The sequence below is a fragment of the Rattus norvegicus genome, chromosome 4, assembly GCF_021556685.1.
Source record: "Rattus norvegicus strain SHRSP/BbbUtx chromosome 4, alternate assembly SHRSP_T2T, whole genome shotgun sequence".
Classification (NCBI taxonomy): domain Eukaryota; kingdom Metazoa; phylum Chordata; class Mammalia; order Rodentia; family Muridae; genus Rattus; species Rattus norvegicus.
Window position 1 is genome coordinate 18,502,435 of NC_141537.1, and position 19,072 is coordinate 18,521,506.

General features: G+C 36.2%; 1 protein-coding gene across 4 annotated transcripts in view; it reads right to left on the minus strand.

The window, feature by feature from the left end:
• The window catches only part of Sema3c (semaphorin 3C), a 163,485-nt gene that overhangs the window by 66,202 nt on the left and 78,211 nt on the right, over positions 1 to 19,072 (minus strand). For all 4 annotated transcript variants that reach the window (NM_001106578.2, NM_001439851.1, XM_087656438.1 and 1 more), the window contains 3 exon segments: positions 8,865 to 8,984; positions 16,617 to 16,679; positions 17,805 to 17,965. In NM_001106578.2, coding sequence (NP_001100048.1) covers positions 8,865 to 8,984; positions 16,617 to 16,679; positions 17,805 to 17,965 — 344 coding nt within the window.

Sequence of the window (19,072 nt, forward strand, 5' to 3'; positions counted from 1 at the left end):
AAACCATCTTCAAAAATGCTTTCTACCTCTGTGTTTCCAATGTGCTATATTAAGATTTAGTTGCCTGTATGACGAATCCATTTGTAAATTATTATGCTCGAACATTAGCAGGGCTAATTCTCATCATACTTTTCAGCTCAAAGAACTGATCCAACCATTCCTCAAATCAACATCATTATGCCTATTTTGAAATTGTAAACTTATTATACTGATAATTGGATATGTTTGTAGAGTCCTATTCAAAGGAAGAAAAGGAATAATAAAATAATCTAAGCAATTATTATAATGTTACTAAAATAAGACATTTTAAAACTAAAGCTCCATTCTGGTCTGCTTCTCCACCCAGGCCTGATCAGCAGCCAGATACCATTCAACACTCTACATACAGCCTGCGTGCCTCCCAGGAGATCTCCAGGAACCAGGGACACAGGTGAGAATCTTGTATAAATACCCAAGCCGGTTTGGACACCCATAGAGTCCAGATGACTCACCCTGGACCTACTCACCCTGTGAAGCTCCACCTTCTTTCCGGTTCAAATCCTCACCCAAGCCAGATCAGCTGACCCCAAACTCTCCTACCCTCAATAGCATGTTTGCCTCCGTTAACAAAACCAGAGGAAAAAAAAACTTCCCTAACCTAAAGAAAGAGATGGCTATAAAAGTATAAGAAACTTACAGAACACCAAATAGATTGAGCCACAAGAAAATCCTCTACTGACATAATAATGAAAACAATAAATGCACAGAACAATGAAAGAATATTAAAAGCCAAGTAATATGTAAAGGCAGACTTATCAAAATTACATCAGACTTCTCAACAGAAAATCTAAAAGCCAGAATATACTGAAACAATGTCATCCAGATCCTAAGAGAACACAAATGCTAGCCTAGAATACTATACCCAGAAAAACTCTCAATCACCATAGATGAAGAAACCAAGCTCTGAGATGACAAAACCAAATTAAAACAACATCTTTCTACTAACCCAGCCCTATAGAGGATACTGGAAGCAAATCTTCAACACAAGAATGAAATTACACCCAAGAAAACAAAAGAAAGTCTACAGTTCAAAACAAACTCAAAAGAAGACAATCATACACACATAATACCACCTCCAACAACAAAAATAACAGGAACTAATAAACATCTGTTTTTAGTATCTCTTAACATTAGTGGACTCAATTCCCCAGTAAAAAGACACAGGCTAATAGAGTAGATACAAAAACAGGATCCAGCATTTTGATGCATACAAGAAACACACCTCAGTGACAAGGACAGACACTACCTCAGTGTAACAGGCTAAAAAAAAGTCTTACATATAAGCAATTTAACACCTTAGAGCTCTAGAACAAAAAAGAAGCAAACACACAAAGGAGGAGTGAAAGTAAGGAAATAGTCAAACTCAGGGCTAAAGTCAAACAGTTAGAAAAAAAGAGAATGATATAAAGAATCAAACAACAACAACAACATCAACAACAACAACAACAACAAAAAACAAAACCCTAGAACTCGTTCTATGAGAAAATCAACAAGATAGATAAACTATAAACTCTTAGCCAAACTAACTAAAGGGCACAGAGACAGTATCCAAATTAACAAATCAGAACTGAAAAGGGAGACCTAGGAACAGAAGCTGAGGAAATTTAAATTATCATCAGAACATACTACAAAAGCCTATACTCTGCAAAACTGGAAGATCTAGATGAAACGGATGTTTTTTCTGAACAGATACCATGCATCAAAGTTAAACCAAAATCACATAAACTATCTAAACAATTTCCTATCCCCTACAGAAATAGAACAGGTCATTAAAAACTTGCCAACCAAAAAAAAAACCTAGGTCCAGATGATTTTAGTGTAGAATTCTACCAGACCTTCAAACAAGAACTAATACCAACATTCTTCAAACTATTCCATACAATAGAAACAAAAGGAATACTACCCAATTCATTCTATGAAGCCACAGTTACTTTGATATCTAAGCCACACAAAGACCCATTAAAAAATGAGAACTTCAGACCAATCTCACTTATGAATATCAACGTGAAAATACTCAATAAAGCTCGACAACTGAATCCAGGAACTCATCAAAATGATCATTCACCATGATCAAGTACATTTCACCTCAGGGATGCAGGGATGATTCAACATACAAAAATCTGTCAATGAAATACACCAAGGGAAAAAAAATACATCAAGGGAAAAAAAAACTTACTTGGTCATCTGAAAAATGACCTGATGCTGAAAAATCCTTAGACAAAATACAACATCCCTTCATGTTAAAAGTTTTGGAAAGATCAAGAATTCATGCCATATACCTACACATAATAAAGCAATATACAGTAAACCAATAGCCAACATCAAATTAAGTGGAGAGAAACTAGATGCAACCCCATTAAAATCAGGGGCAATATCTACTCAATATAGTACTCAAAGTTCTAGCTAGAGCAATTAGACAACAAAGGAAGATCAAGGGGATACGAATTGGAAAGGAGGAAGTCAAAGTATCACTATTTGTAGATAATAGGATAATATACATAAGTAACCCCTAAAATTGCATTTGTCAAATGGCAAAGTGGTAGGATATAAAATTAACTAAAATAAATAGTGTTCCTTTACATAAATGATAAACAGGCTGAGAAAGAAATCAGGGAAACAACACCCTTCATAATAGTCACATATATAATAAAATATCTTGGTGTAACTCTTACCAAACAAGTCAAAGAATTGTACAAGAACTTTAAATCCCTGAAAAAAAGAAATAGAAGACTCCAGTAGACACCAATATCTCCCATGCTCATGGATTTTTAGGATTAACTTAGTAAAAATTGGCATCTTATGAAAAGCAACCTAAAGATTCAATGGAATCCCCATTAAAATTTCAAAACAATTCTTCACAGACATGGAAGGAGCAATTCTCAACTTCACACAGAAAAACAAAAAAAACCCAGGATACCTAAAACAATTCTCAACAATAAAAAATCTTCTGGGGGAATCACAGTCTCTGACATCGAACTGTACTACAAAGAAGTAGTGATAAAAATCCCATGGTTTTGGAACAGAGACAAACAGGTCAATCAATGGAATAGAATTGAAGACCCAGAAGTAAACCCACATGCCTATTGATACTTGATCTTTGACAAAGAAGCCAAAAACATACAGTGGGAAAAAGAAAGCATCACCAATAAAGGGTGATGCTCTGACAGTCAGTATGTAGAAAAATGAAAATAGATCCATATTTATTACCTTACACAAAGCTCAAGTCCAAGTGGATCAAGAACCTCAATGTAAAACCTGATACACTGAATCTAAAAAAAAAATGAAAGTGGGAAAGAGCCTTGAACTCATTGGCACATGAGGAAAATTCCTGAATAGAACACCAATGGCTCAGTCTCTAAGATCAAATATTGATAAATTGGACCTCATAAAACTGAAATGCTTCTGTAAGGCAAAAGACACCATCAGTAGGTCATTAAAAGCACAGGCATGATGAATTTTTCAGGCAAATAGATGGAAATTGAAAATATCATCCTGAGTGAAGTAACTCAGACCCAAAAGGACATGAATGGTATATACTCACTGATGAGTGGATATTAGCCAGAAAGTACAGAATACCTAGTGTATTCTTAAGAAGTGTAACAATCAGAAAGGCCCAAGTAAGAATGCTTCAATTCCACTTAGAAGGGAGAAGAAAACAATCATGGGAGGCAGGGGGAGGGAGAGACCTCAGTGGGAGAGAGGATGGGGAGGGTAAAGGGGGAACAGGATCAGGTATATAGGCATAGGAGAGAAGCCTAGATGTACAGGAGAATGAATGGAAATAAGCAGAAGGGGGCTTAGCGATAGGGGGGACCATCTAGAAATGACAAGAGACCTGGGAGGTAAGAAACTCTCAGGTCTCAATGAAGTTGACCTTAGCCAAAATGCCCAAAAAGTGTGAAGAAGTTTCTACCTTCAGTAGATAGACAGGGCCTCAAATGGAGCAACTCGGTTACTAACCCACAGTCAAAATTTCTGACCCAGAATTGTTCTTGTCTAAAAGAATTACAAGGAGAAAAATGGAAAGAGACTGAAAGGTGGTCCAATGACTGACCCAATGCTCCATCTCATGGGGGCGGGGGTGCACCAAGGCCTGACACTACTACTGATGCTATGACGTACCTACAGATAGAAGTCTGGCACAGCTGTCCGTTCAGATGCCCTACCAGCAGTTGATTCATACATATGCAAATACTTACACTCAATCATTGAACTGAAGTTGGGGACCCCTTTGGTTGAATAGGAAATGATTAAAGAAGCTGAAGAAGAAGAAGATCCCATAGTAAGACCAGCAGTCTCATCTAACCTGGAGCCCAGGGTGCTACCAAAGACGGAGCATACATGGGCCAGTCTAAGACCCCTGGCACATATATATCATATGCCTGTATGGTCTGGCTTCAATGCAAGATGTGCTTAATTGTGGAGAAACTTGAGCCTTAGGGAAGTGGGTGGTCTGGTAAGGCAAGGGGGAGAAAGAATAGGATGAGGAAATACAGGAGGATATACTGGGGGTGGGCAAGAACTGGAATGTAAACAAAGAAAATAATTTTAAATAACCTAAAGCTCTATGTTACTGCTTAATTTTGTATAACACATTTTTCAAGGTTTAAAATGATAAGTTATACTAAAATATCATTTATCCAATTATATTCTTATTTCAAAAAAATGGTCCTTTGTTGTGTATTTGATACTAAACACAAGTAAAAACTAGTGAAATTACAGACATTTTGGGCATTGAATAATTTATATTGTAATGAGAAAGACTGAAATTAAGGACAGCTAAACACAAACATGGGTTACAGAAGAACCTGCTCAGTGCTTAAAAAATGTGTGCAGACAGATGAAATAGGAAAGACTTGAGATTATGGAGCAATAAATTCAATCTGTCATATGATACTCAGTAAGCAGCACTAAAGGAGGTATTTTATCAAGAGAGATACTAACAGTTTCATGTATCAACTTAGTAGAGACTATTACTAAGTTGTAAGGGCAAAAAGAACATTTGTGGAATACATCAGATGATGAAGAACCTTAATTATCAAGTTAAAGTTTTTGAAAACTACCCTGATTCAGTCTCATAATATTTTTGAGTGTAGAGATAAAATGACGAGCATTCTGTTCCAGAAGTGATTGATCATACTTCTGGTTTAGGAAGATTTATGAATAAATACATAAAGTAATATATTTGACTTAATAAAATAGGCTGTTTTTATAAAACTATGTGAATACATATATATCTTTCTATCTCTATATTATATCTAATATATATTTATATATCATCACACATGTGTGTGTGTGTGTGTGTGTGTGTGTGTGTGTGTGTGTGTGTGGAGGGAGAGAGAGAGAGAGAGAGAGAGAGAGAGAGAGAGAGAGAGAGAGATTAAATAAATTTAGCCCACTTGGGTGATCATACTCTTGCAAGTCATAGACTATCTAATGAAATACCCAGTAGTTCTTTTGAATTGTTGATCAGAAGAGTTCAAGAGCCTCCCCAAACAACATATTGCCTCTAGTTGCCTCTTAGAAGTTGTAGGTAATTCTTTATAGTTAAAGATACAACATGCTTCGCTGGCCTGCAATTGTCTTCCCTAAGAACTTGCTTTCACAGTATCAGAAATTGATATGCAAACTTCTCAGAGAGCAATCATCAGTCTCACCTAGTTATAATTCTTATGAACTACAATGGCCATTGTGCCAAGGTATTCCTATAAGTTTGATGGTAGCACTTATGTCTTAGAGATAACTAATACCTGTCTATATGGACTCAATATCAGCCATATTAACCCAAGGGAAATCAGGCATAGCCTGATACATAAATGATTACATGTGGCTAGTGGGATCATAGGTTTTAGAGGGGAGCCCCCTATTTAAATAAAAGGCCATAAAATTGAGAGGTTGTAGCAGAGGGAAGATGAAAAAAAGGAAAATGGTGTAATTATAGTTTAATTTTGAAAAGTCTGTGTACCCGACAGTAATCATTTGACCTCTGGTGATCACAATGATCATGGTTGATACAATTAAAATTTAAGAGAATTTGTGTTGTGACAGTCAGAGTTTAGAGACCAGTAAGAAATGGCTTTATCTAGTAAGGTGAAAATACATAGCCAGAAGTTTTGTTTACTTGAAGAAAATATATACGTAGATTGTTTTTGCTAGATGAAGTCTGATGTAGTGGAGTTATCCCAAGGCAATAATAGCTAAGGAAAGATAAAAATCAGAATCCAAATTCAGCCTCCTGATACCTAACACATCTGGTTTCTGAAGAAAATAATTCTAAAAATGAAAGAAAGCAGGAAAATTGAATAATCTTGCTTGTGGTCCTAGCGCCAGCAGCAGATTTCCCTAGACAATGCATTGCTGGCAGAGGAAGAACTGATAAAAGAGGCTGGGTGTTCTCTAGTGACCCACTCTTCCATCACTTGGCATCATCTTCTCTACACGATCATGATTACAGTCTAGTTAACAATCAACACTGGGACAGCATGCAGTGAAATATTAGTAATCTACTTCAAGAAGCAATAAGACTCCACTTATTTCCTAAGAATTCAGCACTATTCATCCCCAGTTAATCAGTAAGCCTCCTTCTTTTGTTAGTCTTTTTGCATTTAACTTTGTAACATTTGAGTCCATACTTTTCATTTTAATAACTTTTGAATTAGCTTTCCTATGGCGTTTCCATGCATACTGGGTTAATCCTCCCTCAAGTCCATTCACCTGTCCCTGTGTCCCCAATGGGCATTCTCTTCCCCTCCTGCTTTAATATTTCAGATATTCCTTTACCCCCCTCACACGTGAGATAAGATATGTAGTCTTTTCTCTCTGTCTTTGATGTCAACCGTTCCGGGCCTAGCTGTTTCAAGCTATACCTGCAGTGATTTCCCTGTGACCTGGAACTATGAGCTGAGTAAACCCTTTACTAAGTTGCATTTGGCAGAGTATAGCATTTTACCACAGCAACGTAAAAGGAACCAAGGCAGCAGCATCCTTTGTATTGATCCAGATGTGGAATAGCTGGGTTATAATAGTGTTACTTATATCTTTTGAGAAAATCCATGTTGATCCTGAGCAGCTATACAAGTTTATACTCCCGTCGGCAGTGGGTACAATGCCATTCTCATTATGTTCTCAACAGTATTTTTTTTCTATACACAAACAGCAAACTTGCTGAGAGGAAGTTAGGAAGAATCTCCCATTCACAAAACACCAAGAGAATAAGCTTAACCGTAGAGGCAAACACCTCTACAATACGGACAAGGATATTGAAGAGAGAATTTTAGAAAGACACTAGAAATGAAAAGATCTCCTATGCTTGCCAATCCACAAAATTAGCATTGTTTAAAGGGCTTTATATCTGAAAGTGGCCTGCAAATTCAACCAAATCGAAATTTCAATGATGTGTATTTCAGAACAAGGAAAAACAGACAAAATTCACATAGAAACCAAAGTTCCTGAGTAGCCAAAGCAAATGAGCCAAGTGAACCACTCTAACAGGTGCACTATTGCTGACATTTAATTGTACAAGGAGTCACAGCAACAAAAAGAGCATTTGAGTATCAACATGGCCAACTGTCGGGTTTTGTTATTGTGTGGAAGAAAAGGTCTGTTTGAAATGTTTGACCATGTCTTAGATAACTGGAAGAAAAGTTGATAGGAGAAGCTATGTGTCTGAGACGTTGTTCTCCAGTTAAAAAGGGAGAAACCTGAGAAGTTATAGAACTGAGGTAACTTTAAAGAAAGGAAGTTATTGTGTCTGAAAATGAAAATCAGATTAAAGGAAGAGAAAAAGGGAGGGCATATGGCTTTTATTCATATAACTCTATATGTGTATATATGGATTGTATAAAACAGAATAGAAAGGAATCTTTGTCCATCTACATTAGCAGCAACAAACATTGCTACTTGCTAAAGAAAAATAACTTCAAAGAGTACATGAAGAGGAACATCTGGAGTTTCATACCCACCATTCTGATCTTTAAAAGTCAGTTAAGATATAACTTATGAACTGGACTTCCTAAATTTAAGTTATATAACAAACTAAATTTCATTGTAAGTAATTCTGTTTCTAAAATAACCATGCTTTGTGAAATAGAGAGTCAAAACTGGAAGGCTGCATGGGTTTTCTGCATGGTTTCCACAGTCAGCAGCTGTACTGGGCCATCAAGCCCAGCCTTTGATAGCACAGTTCAAACGTAGTCAACCTTCTGTTTGACGGTACATTAACTGACTGTTCGACATGTATTCAGCAAACACCACACCATAATAAATCATATCTCTTTAAGCAATAATAGTGTAAGGTAAGAACGAACAAGGAAATGTTACTTTTAAATGAAAGCATGGCTTATCAATTTATAAAGTTAATTTTGAGAAAACATGCAATATCCCATTTCAAACATATCTTAAAGTATATATCCAGAAGAATATAACAAAATAAAATATAAGTGAAATATATATAACATAAATATAAATAAATATAAAATATATAATAAATAAAATATATAAATATTTTTATATAAAAATATATGCAAGTGTAAACATGGTATTTCTTTACTTTGGAACTTTAATACTTTATATTTAAGACAATACAAAATTACAGTTTTCCTTTATGCTATAGCTTGTAGGTTTAGAAACAAGTTAACACATCTAACTTGAAGGCTCAGTGAGCATAATTTAGCTTGCCTTGACAGACATCAAAATAAAATATATTCATGTGTTTAAAAATATGAAGATATTTACTATCACTGATGTTCCCCAATCTTTAAGTCTAAAATTCCATCAAGTTTCTGGCAGTAACACGGAAATTGACAAGTAAGAACTGACAAGCTTACCTCTGACCTCCTTCCCCTGTTCAGGTAGGTGCACACTGGGCTGAACGCTCCACTCCCACAGACATACAAGTGAGTACGGTTGAAGGTCTGAATAACGCGGACGAAATTCCCACAGCCGTGCTGGCAAAAGAAAGGTATTTAGCGGGGCCACATCTTCCTCCTAGCTACAGCAGCACTACTAACTGAGATTTGATGCGGAAGGTGACCTCTGCTGTAACCTATACCCTGGAGAAACTGTGTGCACCTTGCAATGGCAACCTGGAAACACCCATTTACTTTACAGAATAAGAAAGCAGATGTTGAAATCTGGCATCCTGAATAATTCAGCTACTTGTAGATGGCCACAGCACTTTTACTGAAGAAATACCTCAACTGAGGTTTACCAAACTTAAGCTGGTGATCTCAGAATTCTGGGCATTTTCAGTGTCTAGAACACACAAAGCCCTCTACTCTTACAGAGCTCAGTTGGACCAAGTGGAAGTCCACACAACCTTTGCTGTTTCTAGTTGATCTTTCCTGATTTGAAGACTATGTGGAAAGGGCTCTCAAGTTTATTCTTCACAACACATTTATGAATCTAACTTTAGACATGTTCCTCTGCACATTGCATACCTTTTCAATGCTATTGTTAGGAGACATCATTTAAAAAAAACACATAAGAGAACAACCTGGTTTATTGCATTCATCTGTCTTGTGAATAAGCAGTATAACTAAAAATAACTAATTTTTTACTGTCATGCTTCACATGTTGTATGAGGTTACATCACATGTTTGCGTGGGCAGGTGGTTGTGATTATGCACAATCGCACATGTGTGCTTGTGTGTGGAGGCTTGGTATTGATGTGGGGAGTCTTTTTCAATCACTCTTCACGGTATTCACACAGGCAGAGTCTCTGAGTTGAATCCAGAACTCACTGATATGGATAAACTGAGCACTGGAATGACAGCTGGCTGTGTAGCAAGTCCACCCAGCCTAGCATTAACGTGGGTTCTCTGGGCTGAAGCCTGGTCCTCAGACTTGCTGTGTGCATGTTAATGCTTGAACAGCTCAACTGTCACCTGAGATGAGCTTACGTACGGTTTTATGCTCCATAGTTTTACAACCTCACGTTTTTATATGATCAAGATCAGAAATGAAGGCATACAGTATCCAGCCGGCAAGGTGGATCATCGGGAAATTTATTGTCACCAAGTCTGAAGACCTGAGTTTCATTCCCCCAAAAGTACAGTGTTCAACTAGAAAAATAACCTTTGAAAATTCATTCTCAGACTTCCATTAGTGTTTTCACTTACTCACAGAAATCATGCACAAGTGAATAGACAGATAGACAGACAGACAGACAGATAGATGAAGGATAGATAAATGCAAAACAGCAATGCAGAAATATAACTAGCTCATACACAAATACACTACATAAACATATCTGAAGTGAAGTTATACTCATTCATATTCCATATTGTCATGACTTCACCATGATAATCGTGGCTACCTTTTCTAATTAATACATGAAAACCACCTCAGACTGGACAGTGGAATCATTCTTTCTACCCATTGTCCCCACCGAATATGATTTTTAATTTTTGGTTTCTCAGCTGGTTCTAGTTTAAATAAATGGGCAAAGGTGTCATTACTGTGCTTTTAAATTATCTGTGACCTTTCAGGAGTCTGTAAGTTCTTCGTGGCCAAATTAATCACTCCAAACTCTGAAGTTGATAAGCTCATTACTTTTGCTGATTATAAATTAACCAAGCCTGAGACAGAATGATGTCCCCTTTACAAAGTCATTTTTCTCACCAAGAACTTTATTGAAAACAATTTTATCATCTGAGGTGAGACTTTCTTGTTTAATAAAGGCTATAAATATATCAAATTTAATGGTATTATCTTCCTATATAGACTATAATACGTGTTTCTTTTTTATTGATTCTGGGTCCATCAAATGTCTAGTATTTATATTACTACACAGTAAAACAAAGTGCTACAATAAAAGCTAAACTTGATTAAAAATTTATATTACCTTATACATTCCATCAATTTTATATTCATTTCTACTTGTCAGGAAGTATGTATTTCTTTTTGCGTGTGGAATTCTAAGCAGATGTTTCTACTATGAATTATTAATAAATCTTTAATTCTAATGTCAAAGAAATTAATCCTTAAAATCCAGACTATACACAATAACGTTAAGACAGGAAAAGTCTGTGTTAAATATACAGTGTTAATTCTTGACGTCTCTCTTTAGAGGTAGTCGGAAGTTAATTATATAACCAGAGATGATAACATAACACCTGGAATAAACCACAAGGCTGAAGTGTGCTGTGTATGTAACATGTCTGTGGTAAGAGTTGTGAGCAAAGAGATGTGTGCTTATCTTTCTCACATGCATGCTCAGTCACTCTAGAATTCTCTATAGATTAACTTCCAATACGATATAATTCAGTGAAAACTTAGAAAGGGAAGTTTCCATCTGCTCTATCTTGGGCTCTGCAGACAACTGACTTAGATAAATTGTTGCTATAGTAAAAGGAAAAAGTCAACAATATATTTTCACACTCAGAACTATATTCATTTCACTCCATGCATATGTCTATTATCAATAATAGTCTCTTTCTTGTGTGCTAAAAAACTTGGAAGTAATTATTTTCTACATCTTACTTTTATTATTTCCCAGGACACTTAGTGTTTCACTTTATAACAGAGATGTATTGAATATTCAGTATAATTTTCTTAATGAGTTTACATGAATCATTTTTTTAATTTTGCATCTCAGTTTCCTTTAGAAAAATAAGCCAAAGAGACTTTGGTAGCCTTCAATCAGATGGGTATCCACAGTTTCAAACACAGGTATAACAATTAATCCACATCTTTTTCCATTTTACCATATATCATAGATCAAGAGCCCACGTTTTTATTTCACAGTTCACAGTTTTAATTCTTGGTTATTAATATTTATGCAACCTTAGCATTTTTAATCTTATTAACATTTCAGTCTCCTCCATCCATATACTCTGATTGCATTTATTCTAACAGTAATGCTTCAATTAAGTTGCTGAATTTTAATTTACTAATAAGGAAGTTTATCTCCAAGAGAGTAAATAGGGTCTTCACCTCAGCCTGGGATTGTGGCCACTACTATTGTCCTTATTTTCTCTAACAGTTTCACTATTAGCAGAGAGATTTCTACCCTGTGATATTCTGTGCCCCTCCCACCTCCTCCTCTATAGAATATTCAAACGATGCTGAACAGGTGAGGTGACCATTGACAGTCACTATCTCTGAGCTCTGCTCTCTCATTGCACAGCATCATTTTCTGACCTTATCAATTCTTACCTGAACAGCTGTGTAAATTCCTTTCAGCAAATATCTATTAAGACTAGGGTTAGGGACACTTGATATTTTATATATATATATATATATATATATATATATATATATATATATATATATCCTGTAGTAAGGTCCATGAAGTCATCATAGGGTTCTGCACTAATACATACATGCATAAATCCATTCATATATGATGTCTGTATGAAGTTTTAGAATAAATATAATTTCAACTTGGTTTTGCATAATAATCTTGATAGTCAAGATGCATAATAAGAGAATTTTCCAAATGAAAACAATACAATCAACCAAAAAAGTCACGGGACTAGGGTGATAGCCCGGTGACTTGTCCGGAAGATTTGTGTTTGGTCTCCAGCACTGATATTAACTGACTGACAACCAGGTATAGTTCTGGCTCCATTAGATTGGAAATCATCTTTTGGTCTCAGCAGGGAGGCACTCACATGCACATAAACACACACTGACATATACACATGCCTGTAATTAAAAGTAAATAAAAGGATACAAAGAAAAGCAAGTACATGCGTTGGTGGGTTTTTTTTTAATTTTGGAGTGCACTAGGATTACATTGAATTATAGAATCCCATGCCATGCAATATGGGACCTGGTATGTCACTGAGTCTTTTTCTCCACATACACAGGAGAGATACTGATAGGATTAAATAATAACAAATAAGAAGCTCAAAAAACAATACCTGGATTTGAACCATGGCCTCAACTTTTTCCAAGTCAGTTATAAAGATTTATAGTTCAAATTTTGTAGCAGTAAAACGACAGTAATAACATTTTTTGAGCAATATATTAATAAAAGAGTAGGAACATTTTGATTTGGGCAGGCCATGTGTCCTTCACAGATTAGTACTAGTCCTGTTCATAATGCTAACATGGGAAAGATTTGGTATTGAAGATTTTAGTAGAAATAAATACCAAAGATGTCTTGCTAATGTTTCCCTCTTTTTTTGAGATTAATGTATTCACATCATTTCCTCCCTTCTTTTCCTTTCTCCAATACTTCCTATTTACATTTGCCTGTATTCTCTTTGAAAATCATAGACTTTTTTCTTTATTTGTTGTTAGTGCTCTCTCTCTCTCTCTCTCTCTCTTTCTCTCCGTGTGTGTGTGTGTGTGTGTGTGTGTGAATTTTTTTTTACACACACATACTTTTTTTTTAAGATTTATTTTATTTATTACATATAAGTACACTGTAGCTGTCTCCAGACACACCAGAAGGGGGCATCAGATCTCTTTACAGATGGTTGTGAGCCACCATGTGGTTGCTGGGAATTGAACTCATGACCTCTGGAAGAGCAGTCGGGTGCTCTTAACCGCTGAGCCATCTCTCCAGCCCGTGTGTGAATTTTATAAGGGTGAATTGAGAAAGAGTTAAAGAAGAATGAATACAACCAAACCAAAACATGTTTGAAACTCTTAACAAACTAATAAAAATAGTAAATTTCTATGGTTTAAAAGTGAAATATAGAATTAGATGGCAAGTACTTTAATGGTGTGAATATATTTGCAAACACTTGGTATCATTGAGAAATAATACACAATATGTTGTCTATACAATGTTCATTTTATCTATTGCTGGTTGTTTTGTTCTTTCTGGCCTTTTCTTATTAAGTCAAATTAACAAGAGGTCTTGGCAAGGGCTGCACCCATAGGGAATGTATTTGTTGGATTTTCTCTTTTCCTACACAGGTAGAGTAGGTAGTTGAAAGAATTTCAAGGATTACTGTTTCCCAGGACTCAATAATTTTTAGCAAAACCTGTTCAGTTTAGTCATCAGCGTTCATAGAACAGATCTCTCCATAGATGGCTTCCCATGTGTATACCTATTGAGTCATACAGAAGAATTAACAATACCCATGCTTGTGATTGACAGCACAATAAAATTATGGGGAAATGTAGGCGTATAGTGAAGATTTTATCAAATAACTTTTAATCATTACAAAACATATAACAATAAGTTTCTATTTCACCAAAGGGAGAAAGTGGCCAAGTGACTTGGTGAAGACACTTTAGAAAAGCCTCGAAATGACTATTTGGAAACTGAATATGCAGCAGTATTACAGTCTACATACTCTCCCTGTAGCAATTACTGTGAATTAGAAATGCAAACCCTCCTGAACAAAGCACCAGGAAAGTCAATAACATCGCCATCGGATATTATTGTGGTGAAGGGCAAGACATGATCAGACGTGCACCAGGGAGAAAGTCGTTTCCTCAGGGAGTAAACGAAAATTGTGCAGCTCATGTGTAATTATTGAAAGAACACCCCCAGGAGACCACCTTTCTCCACAGGACTGCCCTCCATTCTGTTGCTTCTCTGGATGGCCAAGAAAATGCACAGATCTTCACCCCTGGACTTTCACCCATAGGGTTCCATTACACTGCACCTGCATGATCATGTTTCTGCTACCCCTTTTCTGTTCTGTTAACTGGATGAAATGCAAAATTGAAGATGCAAGACTTAGGTCTGGCTCACTCCTGGAAATGATTTTCAGGAACTCTTGTGGAATATGACTGAGAGACTTTCCACTCTAGAGCTGCGGTTCTCAACCTTCCTATTGCTGCCACCCTTTTAAAAAGTTCCTCATGTTCCAGTGACCCCCACACATGCACTTTAAAATTATCTTTGTTGCTACTTCATAACTGCAATTTTGCTCCCATTATAAATCATATCATAAATATCTGCATCTTCCAATGGCCTTACACGATTCCTGTGAAGTCTGACTCCCCACCTAAGTAGTCAGAACCCACCGACTGAGATGCATTGCTCTAGAAGATCCAATGCTTTACAGAAGTCTGTGTCTGTGACTGGCTAAAGAGTTGGTCACATTGAGAAAGTTCCATTTCACTACGGATTAGACTCCCTGGTGAATGGCCTGTCCCAACACCTCTGTGGAGCAGTTACTTTCAAGGCTTCATACACACATCAATCCTTTTAGCACCTCTTGTCTCAAATGCAATGTGCTCGGTCAGACTTTTCTAGACAAAAAAAAATTGATGCTGATACTTAATATGATCTCAAACATGGATATGTAAGTGTAAGTATACTAGTTTTCCTACACAATAATTTTATGTCATTGCATGCCTTAATTTGCATCTTCTTGCTCATTTAAAATACATCAACCCTTTTCAAATAGACAAAGTAAAGAAAAACAAAACTAAGTCTCTGTTCACACAAATTATGCTTTTCATTACTAGAATTTTGCTAGATATACAATTGATGTTTAATGTTCTTTATCAAATAAATAATTGAGAGTAAGGATAAATGGAAAGAGGAAACTTTTACCAAATTATTTGTGGGAAGATAGGCATATTTTTGATACCATTGTCATCATGGTATTTTTTTCATGATTTGAAGCATATATATATATATATGTATATGTAATAGATATATATGTAATATATATTTCCATGATTGTGTTCATCAAAGATTAGCTCCATGAATTTCTTATGTTCTATTCAAGAATAATTTAGTGTCCATAGAGTAAGTCATTCACAGAAATCAATGGAATCCTTACTTGAGTCCTTGCACTGAAGTCCACTTAAGGGAATCCAGTTTGCACAAGTGTTACAGTGCACATCTGTCAATATGTATCTCCGCTTTGGTTGTGGTTTGTAATTGTTTTAATTGACAAATGTACTATTCATCATTGTTGACTATTTATCTGGAATGTGCAGGCTCATGACTATATTTTTTCACCAAGAACCTTAAGAATGGTTCCCATGGTATCCAGGAGTTACTTCAGATACTCCCAGCATCAGTATTTCTGTGGCCAGCTGAGAATTCTGTAGCTTAGAGCCACTTGGTATAAGATTTATTGGTGAAATCAATCACTAAAAATGTCTGCGTTAAATAATGAAGAAAGGCAGGAAAGTTTAACCAGTCAGGAATTCTAAAGTTACAGATTGCATGAGGATTCCAGTCCCGCCACATTTACACTTTCAACATTAGTCCTGCCAACACCACTAATCTCAGATTCAGCTGTTCTCAAACTGTACATCTGAAGACTAAATAGTTAGTCTCTCTCTCTCTCTCTCTCTCTCCCTCTCTCTCTCTCTCTCTCTCTCTCTCTCTGTGTGTGTGTGTGTGCGTGCGTGTGTATGTGTGAGTGTGTCAATGTCTATGTGTGCATGTATATGGGTGGTGTGTAGCATGAATTTGCATGGTGGGGATAGTTGTATGTATATGATGTATACAAAGAGGGGTTCTGTGTGTACATGTATTGTGTGTGTGTGCATGTGTGTATGTGTGTCTGCATGTACATGTGTGTATGTGAGTGTGTGTGCGTGTGTGTATGCATGTGTGAGTGCATGTGTGTATATGTATGCTTGCATGTGTGTGTGTGTATGTGTGTGTGTGCGTGTGTGTGTCTGTGTGTGCTTCAACTACTTACTGTAGGATCTTTGCCAGCCATTTTGCACTCTTCAACTTTGATTGTTGATGCTGGCCAGAAAACCTGCTCAGAAAGAAAAAGAAAATTGGTATAATCCCATTCAGGTACATACTAACACCATATTCTTAGTTTGCTTTTAGCTATCAAATTTCTTTAAGGTGTTACTAGTTTTGTTTTTCAATTCTTCCTATACCTTCTGAATTCAGGTCATTGGGCTATTGTGTTACTATACTGTCTATGTTTTGCTTATGCAATTCGTTTTTCTTTAACAAAAACTTTTCAATAACACATGGAAATTTATAATTGTATTTTTAAGTATTGTAAAGATAAATGTGCAAAGTACAATCCACATTTGACCTTTGGACTTACAGTTTTACGAATTGCTTATATCATTCTGGATTATGCTTATGTGGCTATCTTAGCTTAATGCTACTTTTGGTGAAGCACACTGCCAGACTGACAGATTTCCTTAGAGTAGGCCTCCATGTACCTCAACAATGTAACACACGAAATGAAACCACAGAGTCTAACTGAAGCACTATGCTAACATTCGAAATCACTGCTGCCTTGGCTCATGTGTGGCAGAAAAAAAATACTTCTTGAGCAGTCAGTCTTTAATATAATGAATGTGAAGTGTACTGTCTGTAATAAACTTAGATAGTTTTACTCTTTTAATAGAGTGAACACAGTTTTGCTCTTACTCCATTGATGCTTAATTTTGCTTTCCTACTGTAAAAGTAAAATGGTAAATGTAGGTCAAATAGTCATTCAACTATCAATGCAGCTAATAGCATTATTCCTCACAATATGTGGATACACACAGATGATATAGTACCTCTTCCTTTACCCCAACCAGGCTTTTCATGAGAAATTGTCCTCAACTCACTCTTTTTTCTTCTAAATACATGAATATACAAGACATATTTTTTCATTCATTTGCAGTTTAAATGGATTTCTAAAACTTTTTAAACCAAATGGGAGGAACTGAACTAAATATGTTTCAGTTGTAAAGTAAAAAGTTACATGTATGTGTGTGTGTGTGTGTGTGTGTGTGTGTGTGTGTGTGTGTGTGTTTCTCCATGTGATTGGGAGTTTCTGGTTTTATAATCCATTAGATATTATATTTAATATAGTGAATTATTTTAAATAACTATGTCAAGATTTCCTTCAAGAAAATGATAAACTTACACTCAAAGGTTCTTGACTGATATTGTTGATATTCAAGGACAGGATGTGGTCTTTGCTCCCCACGTATATCCGGTCTTGATCTTCATCCATCAGTAATATTCTGTAGTCTAACTGCTGGTGGGACAGACTAAAGTATTCAGAGGTTTTGGTTTCTCGAAGCTCTGAAATAGGGAACAAGAAATGTTAAACAGGGTGCATTGTCTCTATAATGTTACGATCTAATGGAAAATTCTTAGATAAGTTTTTACCAAAAAAGCAAAATTAAACATAAACTTATCTTCTATGATACGAACATTTCCATTTATAACTTTAGGATAACCAATAGCTTTCAAACTAGACTTAAGGGGGAATCCACACCCAGTACTGGAAACTTTGCAACCTACTTGTGGCTGGAGAAGCCATGGATTAAATAGGAGAGCCTAGTCATTTCCCTAAGCTAATATAATTTCTAACCGCATTGTCAATAGTTAGTGTAGCTTTTATTCTATTTTAAATAAGCTTTGTGCAACAGATAGAGACTACTCCAGAGATCCACAACTGGTCAAAATGCTGAGAATAAGTGTCCATGTGGTGTCTAACAGCATTTATACATCAGAACTGCAACTTCTCCACCTAAGGCATAAATCACATTATAAAAGGGGAGGAAGAAACATCATAATACCATAGGACCAGGATGCCTGTTGCTAGAAAGTACCCTCTAGACAAGGAAAACGTAGCCAAAGACTCCCAACAATGTAAGTGCCTGACCTGAGTGAGCACCTGTGACACAGATTGACATTTCAACATGAACTAAGGGAGCTCCACAAACTCCTCCCACTAGATGAACAGCTACTGGTGGTCCGTGGCTATCAAGAAAGGAAGACTCAATCTGTTCTACTAATAAGCACCCACATAGGTTTTTCAATATAAAGTAGTCATCCTTGGACATATACAGACAAGCAACATTAAATGTGTGTGTGCACATCTGTGACCTCTCTCTCTCTCTCTTTCTCTCTCTCTCTCTCTCTCCTCTCTCTCTCCTCTCTCTCTCTCCCTCTCCTCCCTCTCTCTCTCTCTCTCTCTCTCTCTCTCTCTCTCTCTCTCTCTGTGTCTGTGTGTATACAATTAAAGAGGATAAGAACATGAGTTCAGAAGTGGAGGATATGGGGGAAGTTGGAGAGTGAGGAGGGAGGAAGTCAAGTGATGAAATATTCATAAGCCAAGTTCTTAAAAATTAAATTTAAAAATCAACTTAAAAGTAATATTTGTTAGCATAGATTTTTAATTTT